Genomic DNA, 17,260 nt, shown 5'->3' on the forward strand with positions numbered 1-17,260 from the left:
TGGATCCGCCTCCTGCGTGGTCCCATCCTTCCGAGCTCACTGCTCCTCCCCGTCTCGACGGCATCCTTATCAGGTTTCCCCGAATTCCATTGGTTCGTAGTATCGAATTAAACTACAACTTCCGAGAAGCCCTGCGAGACGCACTTACTCTTCCGTCCTTTATTCCCTTCAATGGTGTCCCCTTGACTCATCTTTGTAACGAGGCCGGAACCAGGAAACTACGTTTCCCGGCGTGCCTCACGATGGCTCCCTGCTTCCGGCTGACGTGTCCAAGTCCGGAAGAGGATCGGGTGAGTCCGGCGATATGGCGCCTCCGGCCCCCGGCCCTACCTCCGGCAGCTCCGGGGAAGTGGACGAGCTGTTCGACGTGAAGAATGCGTTCTACATTGGCAGCTACCAGCAGTGCATCAACGAGGCGCAGCGAGTGAAGGTGCGGCCGCTCCGGGGCGGGGGAACGTTGGGGGCGGAGGCGGAGGCCGACTTCCTGGGGGCTGCGGGGGCGCTGTTATTTTAAAAGCCTTCCCTCGTCTCCGGTTTTCCCCGCCGCATCTCTTCAGAGCGCGCGGGTGAATCATCCTTGTCCCATGAGAACCCCAAGCAGTAATGGTTTATGATACTTTTTGCTCCTAGAACAATCACTCTGCCCCCTGGAAGGCATTTGAGTAAGGGAGGCAATTTTTACCACTTTGGTAATAAGGACAGTAATTCTCTCTTGCGCTTACTGTGCCGCCGTGCCCTCAATACCCATGAAGTAGGGACTGCCGTTTTTCTCTCATTTTACAGTTGAGAACACCGCTTGAAGAGAGAAATGGCTTCCCCAACTTTGCCCTGCCCCCGTGAGCCCGGTTATTTCTCCCCAAATTCGCTCATTCATTCACTCTTCATTAAACACCTCTGTGGACCAGATAGTATATTCGTGCTACGGCCAAAGCAGTGACAAAATAGATAAAAGTTCCATCTCTCCGAAAACTCAGCCTCGCAAGGGAGATAAAGTAAACAAGTAAATAAAGAAGTTGCTGCGGGTGAGTGGTGGGATGGAGAGTGGTGGGATGGAGAGTGGTGGGAATGAGCTTGGCTGTGTGCCAGCTACCCTGCAAGGCAGGGCCCGGGCAGCAGGTGATGGGAGAGGGGAGATGGGTCGTAAAAGCAGGAGCTTTTAGGGAGGGATGTGGACATTACTAACACTTTAACATGTCACTGACACTTTGAAGTGAACCACTGGAGAATTGTTAAGAGCAGGGAACTTGGCAGACTGGATGTTCCCTCCCAGTCTAGTGTTCTAAAGAGAGGAAACAAGTAAGGAGGTGCATTGGAGAGAAAAGGTTCTGAGGTGCAGAACGGGCCTGGGGCCTGTCGTGTGTGGTGTTGGTCAGATCAGGCTGTGTCTGTCATTTGAATCTGAGACTGAAGCATCTAATCCCACAAATTGTTGCTGCAGAGGTGCCAAAGGAAGGATGAGCTTGGGTGGGATAATCAAGGCTGATTTAGCAGAAGCAGGCTGAGTGAGGAGAGGATGGAGAATGAAGAGAGCAGGGGTCTGGATTTTATTCCAAAGGTGTCATTGGAGCCCCATGCAAGGGTGTGGTGGATGTCTCCATGTAGACAGCCGGAAGGTTCGATGCAGTTTGGACTCTAAAATAAAAAAGACTTGCTTTTCATGCTTCTGGCTTTTGACAGTGTTCTGATTTCCCTACATGTCATCTGTGTAATGAGGATAAACCCTCAAACAGGCATCGGGAAGCTGTTAGGGTTGTTGAAATAATGCTGGCATGATTGTACACTTGATCCTCGAACAACACGAGTTTGAACCGCGTGGATCCACTTACATGCCAATATTTTCTCAGCAAACGTATTGAAAAATGTTTTGAAGGTGTGCGACAATTTAAGAAACCATATTCTTTAGTTTACTTTATCATAAGAACATGGTATGTGTGGGAATGTAAATTAGTTCAACCATTTTGGAAAGCGGTATGGAGGTTCCTCAAAAAACTAAAAATACAAATAACATTTGACCCGGAAATTCCACTCCTAGGAATTTACCCTAAGAATGCAGCAGCCCAGTTTGAAAAAGACATATGCACCCCTATGTTTATCGCAGCACTATTTACAATAGCCAAGAAATGGAAGCAACCTAAGTGTCCATCAGTAGATGAATGGATAAAGAAGATGTGGTGCATATACACAATGGAATATTATTCAGCCAAAGAAGAAAACAAACCCTACTATTTGCAACAACATGGATGGAGCTAGAGGGTATTATGCTCAGTGAAATAAGCCAGGTGGAGAAAGACAAGTACCAAATGATTTCACTCGTGTGGAGCATAAGAACAAAGCAAAAACTGAAGGAACAAAACAGCAGCAGACTCACAGAACCCAAGAATTGACTGACAGTTACCAAAGGGAAAGTGCCTGGGAAGGGAGGGATAAGGGGGAAGAAGGGACATTACGATTAGCAGACATAATGTAGGGGGTCACGGGGAGGGCTGTACAACACAAAGAAGACAAGTGGTGCTTTGGTAGCATCTTACTACGCTGATGGACAGTGACTGTAATGGGGTATGTGGTGGGGGCTTGATTATGGGGGGAGTCTAGTAACTATAATGTTCATGTAATTGTACATTAACGATACCAAAAAAAACATGGTATGTGATAAAAAACATGCATTAATTGTTCATGTTACCAGTAAGGCTTCCAGTCTGTACAGTATTTAGGCTATTAGTAAAGTTTTGAGGAGTCAGAACTTATATTCAAATTTTTGACTGTGTAGGGGTCAGCACCCCTAACCCTCATGGCTGTGACAGATTACCATAAACACCAGCTTAAGACAGAGCAAATTTATTACCTCGCCATTTCTTTAGGTCAGAAGTTCTACACTGGCTCACATCAGGCTGAAACCAAGTTGTCGGCCAGGCTGGGTCTTTTCTGGAAGCTCAAAGGAAGAATCCACTTCCAGACTTGTTCAGGTTGCTGGCTCTTGGCCAGGGGCCACTCTTAGCACCTAGAGGTTTCTCTCCAATCCTCACCCTCCCGTGTGGCCCCTCCGTCCTCGGAAGTAGCCACAGGGATCGAATGCTTCTCATGCTTGGGGCCTCCTGGATTTCTCCTCCTGTGGTGCTCCTCTGTCTATTCTCTGCTATTAAAGTTCTTGTGAATAATGGCTTCTGAGATTAGGCAGGGCCCTCCCAGATAACCCAGCACAATCTCCCTGTTTTAGTGCCCATAACCTTAATCACATTCTTGAGGTCACTTTTGTGATGTTCCGTAAGCTGTTCCCAGGTTCCGTGGACGGGCCTGCACATCTCGGGGTGGGGCCCACCTTGTGCTCAGCACCACAGTTGGTGCACGCCTCCTGGCCAGGGTAATAACACAGCCTGTGAGGAGACGGAGACAGGCCAGTGCTCAGGTCTGACTCTGCGGCATTCTCTCTGCCGCCTGGGACGCGTCGCTGCCCCTCTGCGCCTCGGGTTCCCCTCCTGTCGCCTGGGAACAGTGACACCTTGTGGGGATCACTGGGAGATTTCGGCGTCATGCTCACGTCACACCTTTCAGCCTCTGCCCTGTGTGTGTGCTGCTCACATCGTGGCATTACGTTCTTTGAGTCATCTCAGGGCATAACCTGCAAACTTCACATCACTGCCAAAAAGTGAGAAACGGCATGACGTGTATGTAGAGAGAGGCTGAAGATGTCAGTGTGGAAACCAGACCTGTGGTCCCTCTGTCTGGAGGTGCACTGCAGCCCAGCCCAGGGACCTGCACCTTGTTTGGTGATACGGTAAAGATGTGCTGGCACCAAACCAAGACGTCCTCCCTGAGGAAACCAGCGGAGTGGGGCGCGTCCCCACCGAACCGTTTGAGGGGGTTTAGCCCCTAAATCCTCTGAACGGTGGTGTTGGGCAGGACAGTGTCCCCATGAAGGTGTGTCTTTCCATTTATAACTCCGAGGAGAATCTCTGGGTGAGATCTGCCAGGATTTTGGTGACTGGTGTCCCGAAGAGAGGTTCAAGGCAGCCAGAGGAGGCAGAGGCAGAGGGTTTTGGGTCGTGGCCATGAGCCAGGGATGCCTGGAGCCCTCCTAAGCCGAGTGTGGTAAAGGACCGTTCCCAAGAGCCTCGGACCACTGCATGGCCTGTGGACACCTTGCTTTTGGGCTCTGGCTTCCAGGACTGCAGGAGAGTAAGTTTCTGTGTTGTAAGCCCCCAGCCCAAGGTAGTTTGTGACAGCACCCGGCAGCCTCGGGCAGGCACCACCTGCTACGGCCCCAGGCAGAACCCCTGGCCTGTCATTGCCCTTTGCTCCGTGTAGCGCCGTGTCGCCATCATGGCATTTCCCGCTTGTCAAACATTTCTCAAGTGCCCACAAGATGGCAGGCTCTGCCCAGGCTCTGGGGGTGAAGCAGCAAAGAAAGTCTCAAGGAGCTGCAGGCCCCCGAGGCCAGGTGGCTGTGATGGCCATGCAGAGAGTGGCCCCCCATGCATCACCGACTTCCTACGCAGTATCCACATGTCCTCAGCCTGGCTGCACCTCCAAGCTGCCTGGGGGTGGCGTGGGGCCACCCCAGGGTCGGGTGTCATCGGTGGGCATGATGCGCCTCCTGGCCTTGCGGGGTTCTGAGACCCTCCGTGACTCCAGCTGGGAGCGCAGCGCTCGTCTGGTGGCGGGCGGGAGTCCCTCAGGCGCTCCACGAAAGGGGGTCCCAGGGCCACTCGGAGGGTCCGACTCAGCCCAAGACCCAGGCTTCCTGGTGAGCTTTCAGAGGCTGCTGCTGGAGGGCTGGCGTCAGAGCCCCATGCTGATGAGGCAGGCCTCCCAGTGACCCTGCTGCAGGCGTTGGTCACCCCAGTTTGCAGGTGGAGACCAGCCTGCAAAGGGGCATGCGCCATAGGGAAGTCACCAGTGCTCAGCAGGGACCACCAGTCAGTGACTTACTCCAGTTTCCAGAGTAGGTGTTTCCAGCTCCTTCTAGAACATTTCCACCCAGCAGGCACTGGGGTCTGGGGTCATGCCTAACTGTCATGTCAACCCTGCAACCGCTGTGTGCCTGACACCTCTTGACAGGGAGGTCAGTAGGTTTCCTGTCTAAGGCAGGGCCTCCTCTGAATCACATTCTAAACTGGTTGTTCCCAGTGGCAGTTTAGGGCCCAGTAGAAGGAAGGTGTCACCGGGAGGAGGGGGCTTCTGGCAGGTAAGCGTTGTGCCCTGCAAGCGCACGGGCAGACGCTCAGCTGCAGCAGGACAGGCCGCATGGGGGCTTTGGATTGCTGGCCCATCTCCCCTGGGGGTGCAGGGGCCTGGGTGCTGTGGTTCTGCCCCCATGAAGCACTGGCTCTGGGCCCTGGGCTCTACTCCATGGCGTTGCTCACCAATGGTGGGCTGTCCCTAAGCAGCAGGGGGCCAAGAGGCCCTTGACGAGAAAGACGCTGTTCCCTTTGCCTCAGATCTGGGTGTGTGCCCACCGCTCACACGCAGCCTCTGCCCGAGTCCCCACAGGTCTCCTTGCCTGGCTCTGGTTGACCTGGTCGGGGTTAGGGGGGCTTCCCCGCAATCACAGTCCCAGAGTGATCGTAGCGTGAGGTCACCCCACTTCCACTCCCAGCTCTTTGTGGTGGCTAGGCTGAGCGCGTGGCCCACGGACCTTGTCCCTGAGTACAGGGCAGTCATCCCCGAGGTCTTGCTTGGCCCAGGCTGGACACATTTCCCTGCACCAAAGCAGCCCAGCTGCTCTCTCCCAGAGAGGACTTCTGAACATTGGTGTCTTCTGTTTGTTGTGTGTAGAGAGTATTTTGGAACAAAGGCAGAACAGGAGCCTACTGCAGGGAAGCATTTGTTACAGAAAGTCAGTCCGCTCTGCACATTTCACCAGGTCCCATCTGTTCTCCAGAGTTACACGTTCCCTTCTGGATGAGGCTCCTCCCAGGCATTGTCTCACGGCTTTTACAAACCCAGGCACTGGGGCATGTCCCCCCAGCATCCTTGGGCCTCCGGGACTGTTGAGCAGCTCTGTTTGGTTTGCTGCACCTGGGGTGCCACATGTCCAGGGGTCAGAGGTGTGGGCTCCAGCCTGGCTTCTCGCTGTGTGGCTGGAGTAGGAGCTGCACTTGTGGTGCCCCTGCCCCTCACCCAGAGGAATGAGGGTGGTGAGGAGCCTCCTTCCTGGGAGAGACAAGATTGGGGCTGGAACTCGGGCCCAGACTCCTACTGGGGAGCTTGCCTGCTCCTGGCCTCTGAGGGCCTGTCCAGCACATGGCACCCCCCCGTCCTGACCTGCCTCCTTTTCCACAGCCATCAAGCCCAGAGAGAGAGGTGGAGAGGGACATCTTCCTGTACAGAGCGTACCTTGCACAGGTGAGCAAGGACCCGTGACCAGCAACCCCCCTGGGACCAGAGAGCAAGGAACGGTGCGGGTGGAAGCAGGGGCTGCCAGCAAAGAAGGACAGGGCCCAGCAGCTTTAAGCAGGCAAGTAGGCTGCCATGCCACTGAGGTCCTGGATCCGCAGGCCAAAGGGCCAGTGTCAGGATTTCTTATTTTTTTCTTTTGCATAATTACTAAATTTTACGTGTTTAGTACAGTTTTAGCCTTATGGAATAATCAAGCAGACGGTAAAGAGAATTCCGCATACCTTCCGCCTCCCCCAGCCTACAGGCAGCTCCTATTACTGACACTTCAGACTGGTGGAGTGCTTCTGTGACAGTCGATGCACTAATGTATGTTGACACTGCTCTCTGGACAGTCCACAGTTTACTCCAGGTATTAGGTGTTGTCCAGAGAATACAGTAGGAATGCATCCTTGCATTCTAGAAACTATCCAGGTGGCGCAGACAGGACTGGGTGCCCCAGCCCCGAGGACCACGGTACATATGGGGCTGCTGGCCTCTGTCCTGCCTTGTACCCCAGCCTCAGCCCTGGACTGCAGACTGTCCCGGGCACGTGGCTCAGCAGCTGCCCCCACCTCATGTCAGGCCTTGGGTGGCTGCCGGTTCTGTTGGCACCCTTCCCTCTGCAGGACATCCTGGAGCCTGCTGGGACCCTGTTTTTGACCAGGCCTGTCCACCCTCTGTCCCCAAGAGTGAAGCACAAGCCCAGCCAGTGTGTGTGGCTCCCAACAGAGGGGTGCCCCAGAATCTCCTTGACATGCATTCGTACATACGTGTGTACTTGCACATACATGTATATGACTTTAAAAAGAATGCATGTGCATGACGATGAAGACATTTAGATTATCTAGAAAGGAACATAGTGAAAGATGGGCCTTGACTCCAGCTTTCCTCCCAGCAGTAACAGCTGGCACGCCCAACAGTGACACACGGCCTGGGTGTTACTAGGGAAGGGATGTGTTCTGCTTTATAGAAGCACCTGTCCAGGACCCATGCCCCCGGCTGACACCCCGACCCCTGAGCTGGCAGGGCCGTTACCCTGTCACCTCACCTCTGGGGTCTGTACGGTGAGTTGCCAGAGTCTAGCTAGAGAAGGGGGTGGCAGGGCCTGGTGGGCAAGTCTTGCCGTGCTGGAGTCCATAGTGCCACGAGACTGGCACCCAGCAGGCGGGGTGCTGACGGGGGCCAGGGTGCTGGGGCCGCACCAGTGTGATGCTGGAGCCCTGTGAACCCCTCGTGTGTTTAGGACGTATAAACCACGGAGGGGGGCAGGCACAGCTGACCGCCCACTTGTCCTGACCACAGAGGAAGTACGGCGTGGTCCTGGACGAGATCAAGCCCTCCTCGGCCCCTGAGCTCCAGGCTGTGCGTATGTTTGCTGAGTACCTGGCCAGCGACAGCCAGAGGTGAGGATGGCAGGCATGGTGGGCTTGGGTGGGTGTCCCTCCTACCTGAACCTCAGTTTCCCCCACTTGCACAGTGGGGGGCAGTGGTGGCCTCTGCCTTGCAAGGGCCTGGGGGCGGTCAGAGATGAGGACACGTGTGCAGATGTCCTCAGGGACTCGGGGGGCCCCCTGAACAGACAGCCTCGCACTGTAGCCCACAGCGCAGAGAGTCCTAGGCCCTCGGTGTATCAGGGTGGAGGCTGCCCTGCCTGCCCGTTGCCTCCCTTAGAAGACCAGCCAGGTGGAGGGCGGGTAGGGACATGCCAAATACTCACTCTGAGCCACAGACCAGTGATTGTCAAGTTCTCCGTGGCAGTGGCCAGGGGAGGTGGGGGTCAGGGCTGTGGGCACTCAGAAGCCCTGCCCACCTCCTGTAGCCCAGGGAAGCCAGGATAGTCCTTACCTGCCATGCCAGGACCAAGCATCCCAGAACTAGACTGGGAACACTTGGCTGCCAAGTATGGGGTCCGAGACAGCACACATTCCCGCCCTGCTTGGGCCTTTGCATGGGCTAGTCCCTCACCAGCTGGGGTGCTTGCCCAGGTGCACAGGAGCTCAAGCCCCTCAGGTGGGGGCACCAGCCCCACCCAGCATGCTCCACGGCCCCCTGGCCCCTTGGTTTCTCCCATCCCTAAGAATGGGGTGGTTGCCAGGCCCCTGGGGTTAGGGTGGTAGAGTGCTCCCCAGAGAGTGGCTGGCATAGAAGGACATTGGGTGCTACAGCCCATGACAGAGACCTCTGCTCTGTGGGGCCCCCACAGCCCCTAGGCCCCACCATCCCCCAGACTATCCCTTACATTCCCAAGACGCCTCAGAGAGGCCTTCCCAGCTCTCTGCCCAGTGGAGCTCCTTGGACCAGCAAATGGTCATGACCTCGTTGGCACCACCCCTCCCTCCTAGGCCACTGTGGCCACCTGCAGGTCCCCAGTGTAGGTGAGACCCTGCTTTGACCCCCCACTTGTGCACCTGGGAGGGAGCCCCTGCATCCCGTCTCCTGGGAGGCCCAAGGCTCGGGAGGGTTTACTTGTCAGCAGCGGCAGCTGAATGAACCCCAGAACCTGTGAGCATGACCTCACTGGAAACAAGATCATCACAGATGCAATTAGTTAAGAATCTTGAGATCATTCTGAATAGAGGGTGGGCCCTAAAGCCAGTCACTGGTGTCCTCAGAAGACACATAGAAGGCCACATGAATATGGAGGCAATATCGGGTGATACACAAGCCCAAGGACTGTCGGCCGCCCTGGAGGCCGGGAGAGGCTGGGGCAGGTTCGCTCTTGGAGCCCTCGGGAGGGGCCAGGCCCGCCCACGGCTTGGCACCCGACTTGTGGCCTCCAGAACGGGGAGAACGTCAGTTCCTGTTGCTTTAAGCCCCTCGTTCATGGTGCTTTGTTTACAGCAGCCCCAGACCACTAAGGTGGCTCCTGAGGCCATCATTTCTCCCGCTGTACAATTCACTAGCTGGGGTTACCAGCCCCGTTCTCCTTTCAGAAGAGGAGGGGACCCAGGGCCTCTCAGGAGTGGTGGCTGCTGCGAGCATTACAGAAGAGGACCCACCTAAAGCCCAGGGAAGGGTGGGTCCTTAGGGAGAAGGCAGTGCAGCAGCTCAGACTGCTGCCCCTTGAAGACCTGGCTGTAGACAGTGGAGCAGCACTGGAGCTTGTAAGGACAATGACAGTTTGTCACAGTGACAGCGCACCGTGCACTGATGGTATGGTGATAACAGCAGGCAGTGGGTGCCAGGATCGAGGCAGACCAGCCCTCCTTGTACCACAGCCTGTGTGCAATGTGTATGCCCCCCACCCACCCCGAAAAAGTAGGACCCAGCTCAGAGTTGAAGTCACTTGTGCACCAGGCACCTCCTGATGGAGGAGCTCTTGTCTAGAGGTGGGGGCCCAGGGCCTGGGCCTGGCCTGTCTTCCCTTGCCAACTGCTCAGCAGCCCTTTGAAGCAGCGGGTCCTGGCTGATTTCTGGTTAAGCAGACCACGGCTTGGGCATCCTGGGGCCTGTAGGGACACCCTCTCACCCTCTGCTGAGCCCCGACTCCAGCCCAACCCCCAGCCCAGCACATTGCCCACCTGCCAGGAGCCCCGGGCCCACTGGGTGGGGACCACTGGCCTGGCCTCCTCAGGAAGGCAGCATGTCACTGGTGTGAGATTCACCTGTGCAGCCTCATGTCCCCACTAGGCATCCTTGATGAATCCTCCTGTCCCTCCATGTCCTGGGGCAGTGTGGACACCACAGTCCCCCAGCTCAGGGGGCCAGGGGAGCCTGAGTTCTGGGTTGTCTTTTGTGCTCAGTGGGTCCAGCCCTTCCTGTATCACATCTCCCTCAAGGTCTGAAACTCCTAGCCCCACTCCTTCCAGCCTTGGTTTACCTATCTGTCTGTGGGGTGAGAAGTACCTTGTGGGAGGTAGTGAGGCTGGCACTGGCGCGGCTCTGTAGAGACCTGGGCCTGCTCTGCCTGCCGCTGCTGTGTGTCCCTGGGGCCCTGACTTGCCCTCTCTGGGCTTTGCCCCTCCCAAGAGGGCCAGGTTGCTGTCCACACCAGCCCTGAGCAGCCTTGTCTGGCAGGGATGTCATCGTGGCTGCGCTGGACCGGGAAATGAGCAGGAGTGTAGACGTGAGCAGCAACGCCTTCCTACTGACAGCTGCTTCCATCTACTTTCACGAGCAGAGCCTGGACACAGCACTGCGCACCCTGCACCAGGGGGATGGCCTGGAGTGGTGAGCGCCCCCGCCCAGGCCGCCAGGGCTTTGTTGGCCATCATTATGGGAATGGGGGTGCCGCCCTAAAAGGTGGTGGGGCCCAGGCTTCCCGTCGCAGCGATAGCTCCCATTCCCTGCCCAGGACACCCTCCTTTCTGCACTGTTGCACCCCTGCTCCAAGGACACAGAGCCTGGGGCTGAAAACCTCTGTTCCCCACAGCAGAGCAGAGAGCACCTTTGTGGCTGCCCGTGGTGTCTGTTACCCACTCCCCACCCCCACGAAGCCTTGTGTTCCTGGGCCCTGGCCTTTGCAGGCCTTCCCCTGGGCTGGCCTGCAGTCAGAGCCTTTCGAGGCTGGGGTGTTGGAGCCCCCTACACTGCGGCCAGGAGGGCGCCACCGCCTTCCACCCTGAGCTCTCTGGTGCCTGCTTCCCCTCCGTCAGTCAGTCACCACACGTTCCTTACCTGTTTACATCCCACCTCATCTAGAAAGGCATTTGCAGTGGTTTGGAAATAGGGGTGCACACAGCTAAGGAGGCAGCAGGCTCCAAGAGCATTTCTCGTGCTGATCTGGGTGCGGGGTCATGTTCCCCACAGCATGGCCATGACCGTGCAGATCCTGCTGAAGCTGGGCCGCCTGGACCTCGCCCGGTAAGCACCCACTGTCCCCACCTGGGCCCCCAGGCTCAGGCCTGTGTGTCAGGGGTGTCTGAGCAATGGCCACATCAGGACCCCAAAGCCAGGCCTCTGCCTGTAAGGGGCACTCAACATGGGGACCACCCTCAAACCTTTTCTGAGGTCTTGGGCATCGGTGGTGCGGGCATGGGTCTAGTTACTCTTCTCCAGTCCGTTGAGGGACACGCTGCCATTTACCTGCCCTTCCTTGCAGGCTGTTGCCCAGCACAAAGTGTGGCACGGTCCATGCCTCAGTTTCCCTGTGTGGGCAGGGTTGCGTGGGCTTCAGGATGACTCTAGCTGAGGGGCTGGCTAGGCTGGGGCTGCGAGGTGCCTGTGTGTGCGCCTCGTGAGCAGAGAGTGCAGGCCGCCCAGACCCCTCCCACCTGTCCCCTCTGCCCCCAGGAAGGAGCTGAAGAGAATGCAGGACCAGGACGAGGACGCCCCCCTCACCCAGCTGGCCACTGCCTGGGTCAACCTGGCCGTGGTGAGGCCCTGGGCCTGCAGGGTGAAGCAGGGGCAGGAGCGTCAGGCAGCTCGGAGGACCTGTGTCCCTGTGCCCAGTGCTGCCAGCCTCTCCGGAGGGGGGGTGCAGGTGTGGGGGTCCATGGGCACAGGGCCCTCTGCTTCCTTTGGGGGTCCCCATCCCCCAGGGGGACCCCCTAGCTTGGAGTACCCCTGGCATGTTCCCCACTTCTCAGCCTCGGCCCCATGCTGGGCTTTTCGCTGAAGCTGAACGGCTCAGCCAGAGCCAGTGAATGAACCAGGGTGCCTCGGGACAGGCTGTGTGCTGCTCCCACGGGACAGGCCGAGAGGGCCGGCCTGGCAGCTCACAGTCTTCCAGGGCCCACCCTGGGCTTGGCTGCTGCTCGGCTTTCCTCCAGCTCCTGGCACTGGGCACTCCTGCAAGCCCCCCTCAGCCTCCCCCACACCCAGCCCCCTCCTGCCCCACATGCCTGGGCTCCTAGCTCCTGGCACTGGGCCGCTGCCAGTGGCCCCCTCACAGTTTCCCCCATTCCCAGCCCCCTCCCGCCCCGCATACCTGGGCCCCCAGTTCCCAGCAACAGCCCCCTTTCTGGCTTTGGGCACTTGGCTTCCTTTCTCTGAGTTGCTCCATTGTGCAAGTCTTTTAACATGTGCTCCTCGTCTGCATGTGTCTACACTGCCCTTGGGGAGCCGAGGCCTTGCTCAGGCCACTTTCCAAAACCCATGTGGTTCTGTGGGGCGAACCTGACAGCTCTCTCCTCTAGCCTTGCACTTTTTCACAAGGGCATCTTGGTCTCAGGCTGCCCTACATCTTCAGCAGACAGACAGAACCTGATGGTTGGGGTCAGGGCTGCTGGTCGTAGGGCCGAGGTTGCCTCTGATGGACTGTGTCACCCACTGCTCCCAGCTTGACCCCAGCCTGGTTGCTCTTGTGCCAGGTTGCAGGTTGTCTTCTGGAAGCTTCAGCCTCAAGTCTGTAAACAGAGGTCTGGGGTTGCCGGGTGTGGGGTGGCTGTGTGCTGTCTCAGCCCCTTCAGCAGGGCGTGGGTTGCACAGGGAGGTGTCCAAGCAGTGCTTGCTGTGGGCCGGCCACACCAGGGTCACCTCAGCAAAGTGCTGGCCTCACCCAACCCTGAGGGAGATGGCAGAGGGAAGCGGAGTGACAAAACGGTGACAGGAGAACTGACCCCGCAGGGTGGCGAGAAGCTGCAGGATGCCTACTACATCTTCCAGGAGATGGCAGACAAGTGCTCACCCACCCTGCTGCTGCTCAATGGACAGGCAGCCTGCCACATGGCCCAGGGCCGCTGGGAGGCCGCCGAGGGCGTGCTGCAGGAGGCCCTGGACAAGGTAGGGTGGCCCAGCCCACACCCCGGGGCCCAAAGTGGGGACAGCAGGTGGCATGGGGATCGGGCTTGCTGGAGAGGCGGACAGACCGGTGGGTACAGCAGAGACCCCACGGGTCTGCCATCTGGCCACATGGGATTTTAATGCCAAATCAGCTGAAAACTGGGATTGCAAATAAAAATGCCAATTCCAGTTTCTCTTGGAAATGGGCGGGTCCCGTCAACCTGTGCCTGAGCTGAGTGGATATGCATGTCGGGCCCCTCCTGGATGTCACCTTAGCTGCTTGGTCTGGGGGCCTCTCAACGTGACCCCTCACCTGCGTCTGCACGTTGGGGAGACACCTGTCATTTGTTACCAAAGGGAGAGCCAGCTGCAGATGAGAGGTGTTGCCCAGGTCTGTCCTTGTTGTGAAGAGGGACCACGAGTGGTGGCCTCCCAGGGCGGCCCTGGGCTTCTCCTCCCAGCTGACAGGTCACATTATGTTACGTCATGCAGCCCTGGCTGCTGTGCCTCTCTGCAGGGTCTGTCAGGGCCAGGCTGGCATGCTCTCTCTCTCCGTGTCCCAGCAGTGGGGTCCCCAGGTGAATGACTCCCATCTGTCTTCATCTCCTGGAACACCACCTGGTCTGGTTTGCTGTGGCCTTGAGCCGCCGGCAGCCTCAGGCACCCCAGGGCATCGGCTCATCCCTGTACCTGTGGCCGCGGTGTGCTCCTGACCACTTGCCACAAGTATTCTTGTTCCTCCTTCTCATTCTTTTGTGACCACCTCACAGCTGCTTCTGTGGGTGTGCGCCATTGTCCCTGTCACAGCAGCTGAGGAGACAGTGGCAGGGAGGGGTTGAATCTCCTCCCAGAAGGGCAGCCACGGGGTGGAGCTGTGGCCGTGTGGGAGGCCAGGGCCCGTGCAGCCATGGAGCCTGCATGGCGGGGCACCCCCGGTGGTGCATCTGTCCCAAGTGCACCATCGGGGCTCCCCCAGCATCCCCGCCTTGCAGCCACCTTGCAGATTCTGGGGATCCTAGCTGAAGCAGTGGCTGGGCTGCTTCCCAGGGTTGCCTGGGCCTCGGAGCCCGGCACAGTGGGTGGGGTGGGGTCACTGCCTGGTGGTTCTGGTAATTTCCCAGCAACTTCCTGCCAAGGCCCTTGGAGAGCAGGCAGGGCCGGCAGGGGCTGCCAGTGGTTTCAGACCGCATGACTGCAGCAGGAGGGAGAGCTCGGCTTCGGTAGCGTTTGAGGCCACCCGCCGGCTGGGCTCTGTTACTTTGAGGCTGGCGTGATAAATATACCCCTCCCAAATTATATCCCAGCTTGCTCTGCAGGGGAGGCCAAGTGGGGAGGTAGGGAGGTGCGGAGGCCCACGGCTCCGCAGCAGGGCCGCACTGCTCCCTGGGCAGAGGTGTCCCTGAGGCCACCACCCGGCCAAGCGGCCAGTGTAGGGACACTCTGCATCTCACAGCCTTGTCTCTGCTCTCCCTCTGGGGATGTGACTTTGGGAGGTCACGTCAGTCCTTACCCTGGGGCAGTGGGGGCATCCTCCTGCCCCAGATGGGCGTGAGCAGGCCGAGCTGGGGGCCTGGAGGAGCTGACCCTGCCCGTCTGCTATCCCCCCACCCCGTTTCCAGGATAGCGGCCACCCAGAGACACTGATCAACCTCATCGTCCTGTCACAGCACCTGGGCAAGCCCCCTGAGGTAAGCCCCCTAGCCAGGTTCCCAGGGTGTCAGCCTTGGGTCAGTGGCAGCCTCTGGTGCGGCCCCAGCTCCAGAGGAAGCTCGGGGTCTCCAGGTTGGACCTGAGCCTGTGTCGTCTCTGGGTGGGGGGACGGCAGCGGGACAGGGAAAAGGGCCCAGGGGAGCAATGCCCAGGCGCCCGCTGCCATCGGAGGACGGGGAGGGGGGCACCGGAGCAGCGCTCCATGCAGGTGACTGGGGCCCACCCCAAGACTTCATGGCGGCCGCTCAGCCTAGTGGAAGGGCCCCTAGCAGCCTCAGGCTGGAGGCGCAGGGTAGGGCAGCTCCTCCTCACTGCAGAAGCATCAGTGCGCCCCCAGTCTTCAGGGAGATGTGACCCCATGGGGGTCAAAGCTGGGCCTGTGTGTGGTGAGGCCGGGAGCAAGGGCCCTGCCTGGGGTCCAGATTCCAGTCCCCAGGCCTTGGGTGACTCCATACAGTGTGCCCAGAGCAACCCATGTCCCTGTCCCCTGCAGTCTGACCTCTCCCAGGGCCTGGGTCCCTGCCCAGCCCACTCCCCTGAACCCCGTGGGGTACCTTCCAGCTACATGTGGAGTGCAGGCTCTGTTCCAGGTGCTGTGCCCCCAACCCTGGGGGCCTTCTGTCATCAGCCTGATTCCAGGATGGGGTGATAGAGGGAATATGGGGACCCTAGGCCTCCCGCCTGGAGTCAGCCAGGCAGACCCTGCCCTAGCCCTCCCCCTGCACGTGGGTCAGAGCCACCAAGGGGTACCCCATTTAGCTAATCTGACCTCGCCTCCCCCACAGGTGACAAACCGCTACCTGTCCCAGCTGAAGGATTCACACAGGTCCCACCCTTTCATCATGGAATACCAAGCCAAGGTGAGCCTGTGTGGGCAGCCCGTCCCCAAGCCCCAGAACCCCAGGCTGCGCCAGCGAAGGCCTGGGATTGGGCCCGGCTCACGTTCTCCCTTGTCTCTGCCCCCACCCCATCTGCGTTGAAGGAAAACGACTTTGACCGGCTGGTGCTGCAGTACGCGCCCAGCGCCTGAGGCTGGCCCAGACTCCTCAGCCACCCGTGCTGCCTTCCTGCTGGGCACCCCCTTTGTTCCTCTGCCCGGAGGCAGAGCCCAGCCCTCCTGTCAATAAATGTCTCCACTCCCAGGATCCCTGTCTGACCCGTGTTTGCTCAGGCCACTTTGGGAGGTGGGAACCAAGGCTCAGACAGGAGGGTCCCAGACACCATTTCCCAGGACTGTTCTGGAAGGGAGGTGCTGGAGACCAGGTTGTGTGAGCAGCAGCTGTGCAGACTCCCCCAAGCCCAGGTGGTATCTAGGAGTGAGCGGTCACAACCCTCAGGAAGGGCACCAGGACTCAAACCCAGGACCCCAGGTTTTGTAGGTGGTGAGGGAGGTGGGAAGTGCTCAGGCGTGAGTTGGGCCAAGTGGGGAGGGGGTGTGCAGGGAATTGAACCACCCCACCAGTCCTCTGCTTCTTGCTCTGTTGAATCATTCACCAAAACAGACCTGTTGTAGTTGGGGCCATGGGTGCAGGAATGCCACAGTGGCAGAGGCACTGAGCCCCCAGCCCAGGGAGAGAAACTCACAGTGGGCACCTTCCATAAGAGGCAGCCGTAGGACAGGGAGGTGGGCAGGCAGGGGTGGGTTGGCTGGGCTTCTCAGATGAGGTCACCGTGGAGCTGTAGCCACCAATCAGAGGAAGCTGCCAGGGTAGGTTCTGGGAGGATGAGCATGCAAAGGCCCTGAGGCCACTCTGGGCTCAGTGCAGTGGATAGGGCTGTGTGCCCTTTATCCCTAGGCCAGTGCTTGTGGTTCTCCCAGGGAGGAGATAAGACCTGGGTTCCCAGCACTTGGCCTCATGTGGCTCTGAGGTGGCTGCCTGAAACTGGGTCCCTGGTTAGCAGAACAGGACACAAAGCAAGGGACTCCCAGCGGCAGAGTCCGCCCTCGCCCTGCCATGCCCAGTTGGGGAGCTCAGCATAGGGAGAGGTGGCAGAGAAGGCCTCCCAGGGGCATCAGTCGGGGGGCGGGGGCAGGTGGGGAACGGGAGGCCCTGGGATGAACTCCCCAGGGGAGGGGAGGCCTGTCCTCCCCAGTGGGGCAGGGAACCAGCACCAACTTCGGGACCTCAGTAGCCCCTCACTGGGCCCCTGGGCCCCAGCTGCCAGAACCAAGAGCTGCTTGCCACTCTTGCCCTGCACCCACCAGCTGGCCACCTCCCAGCTGGACCTGCCAGAGTGAAACTAGAGGCAGAACAGGCTGGGGGGTGGGGGATGGGGGCGCCTCTCCCATTACTGATGGGTGCTATGGTGACCAGATAGCCCTGGGGGGGGGGGGGTTGGGAGGGTCCAAGGCTGCTCCAAAGGCTCAGCTGGACCTATGGGGGCACTAGCCCACCTGGGACTACCAAGCCCCCTCTGCATGCTCGGCTGGCCATGGCATCAGTCATGTCTCTGGCCTCTGGCTGAGCCTTAATGCTTGATCAGTCCAGGCGGGCGTTACGTCCCCCATGTG

General features: G+C 58.8%; 1 protein-coding gene across 1 annotated transcript; it reads left to right on the forward strand.

The window, feature by feature from the left end:
- The first annotated feature begins 260 nt into the window (after positions 1-260).
- COPE (COPI coat complex subunit epsilon) lies at positions 261-15,893 on the forward strand. The gene is made up of 10 exons (XM_017674505.3): positions 261-430; positions 6,280-6,342; positions 7,678-7,778; positions 10,393-10,545; positions 11,125-11,178; positions 11,608-11,689; positions 12,883-13,038; positions 14,658-14,726; positions 15,534-15,608; positions 15,731-15,893. Exons 1-10 carry the CDS (start codon positions 305-307, stop codon positions 15,776-15,778), a joined length of 927 nt encoding a protein of 308 aa, XP_017529994.3. The 5' UTR covers positions 261-304; the 3' UTR covers positions 15,779-15,893.
- The last annotated feature ends 1,367 nt before the right edge of the window (positions 15,894-17,260 follow it).

This window comes from Manis javanica, chromosome 13, assembly GCF_040802235.1.
Source record: "Manis javanica isolate MJ-LG chromosome 13, MJ_LKY, whole genome shotgun sequence".
NCBI classification, from domain to species: domain Eukaryota; kingdom Metazoa; phylum Chordata; class Mammalia; order Pholidota; family Manidae; genus Manis; species Manis javanica.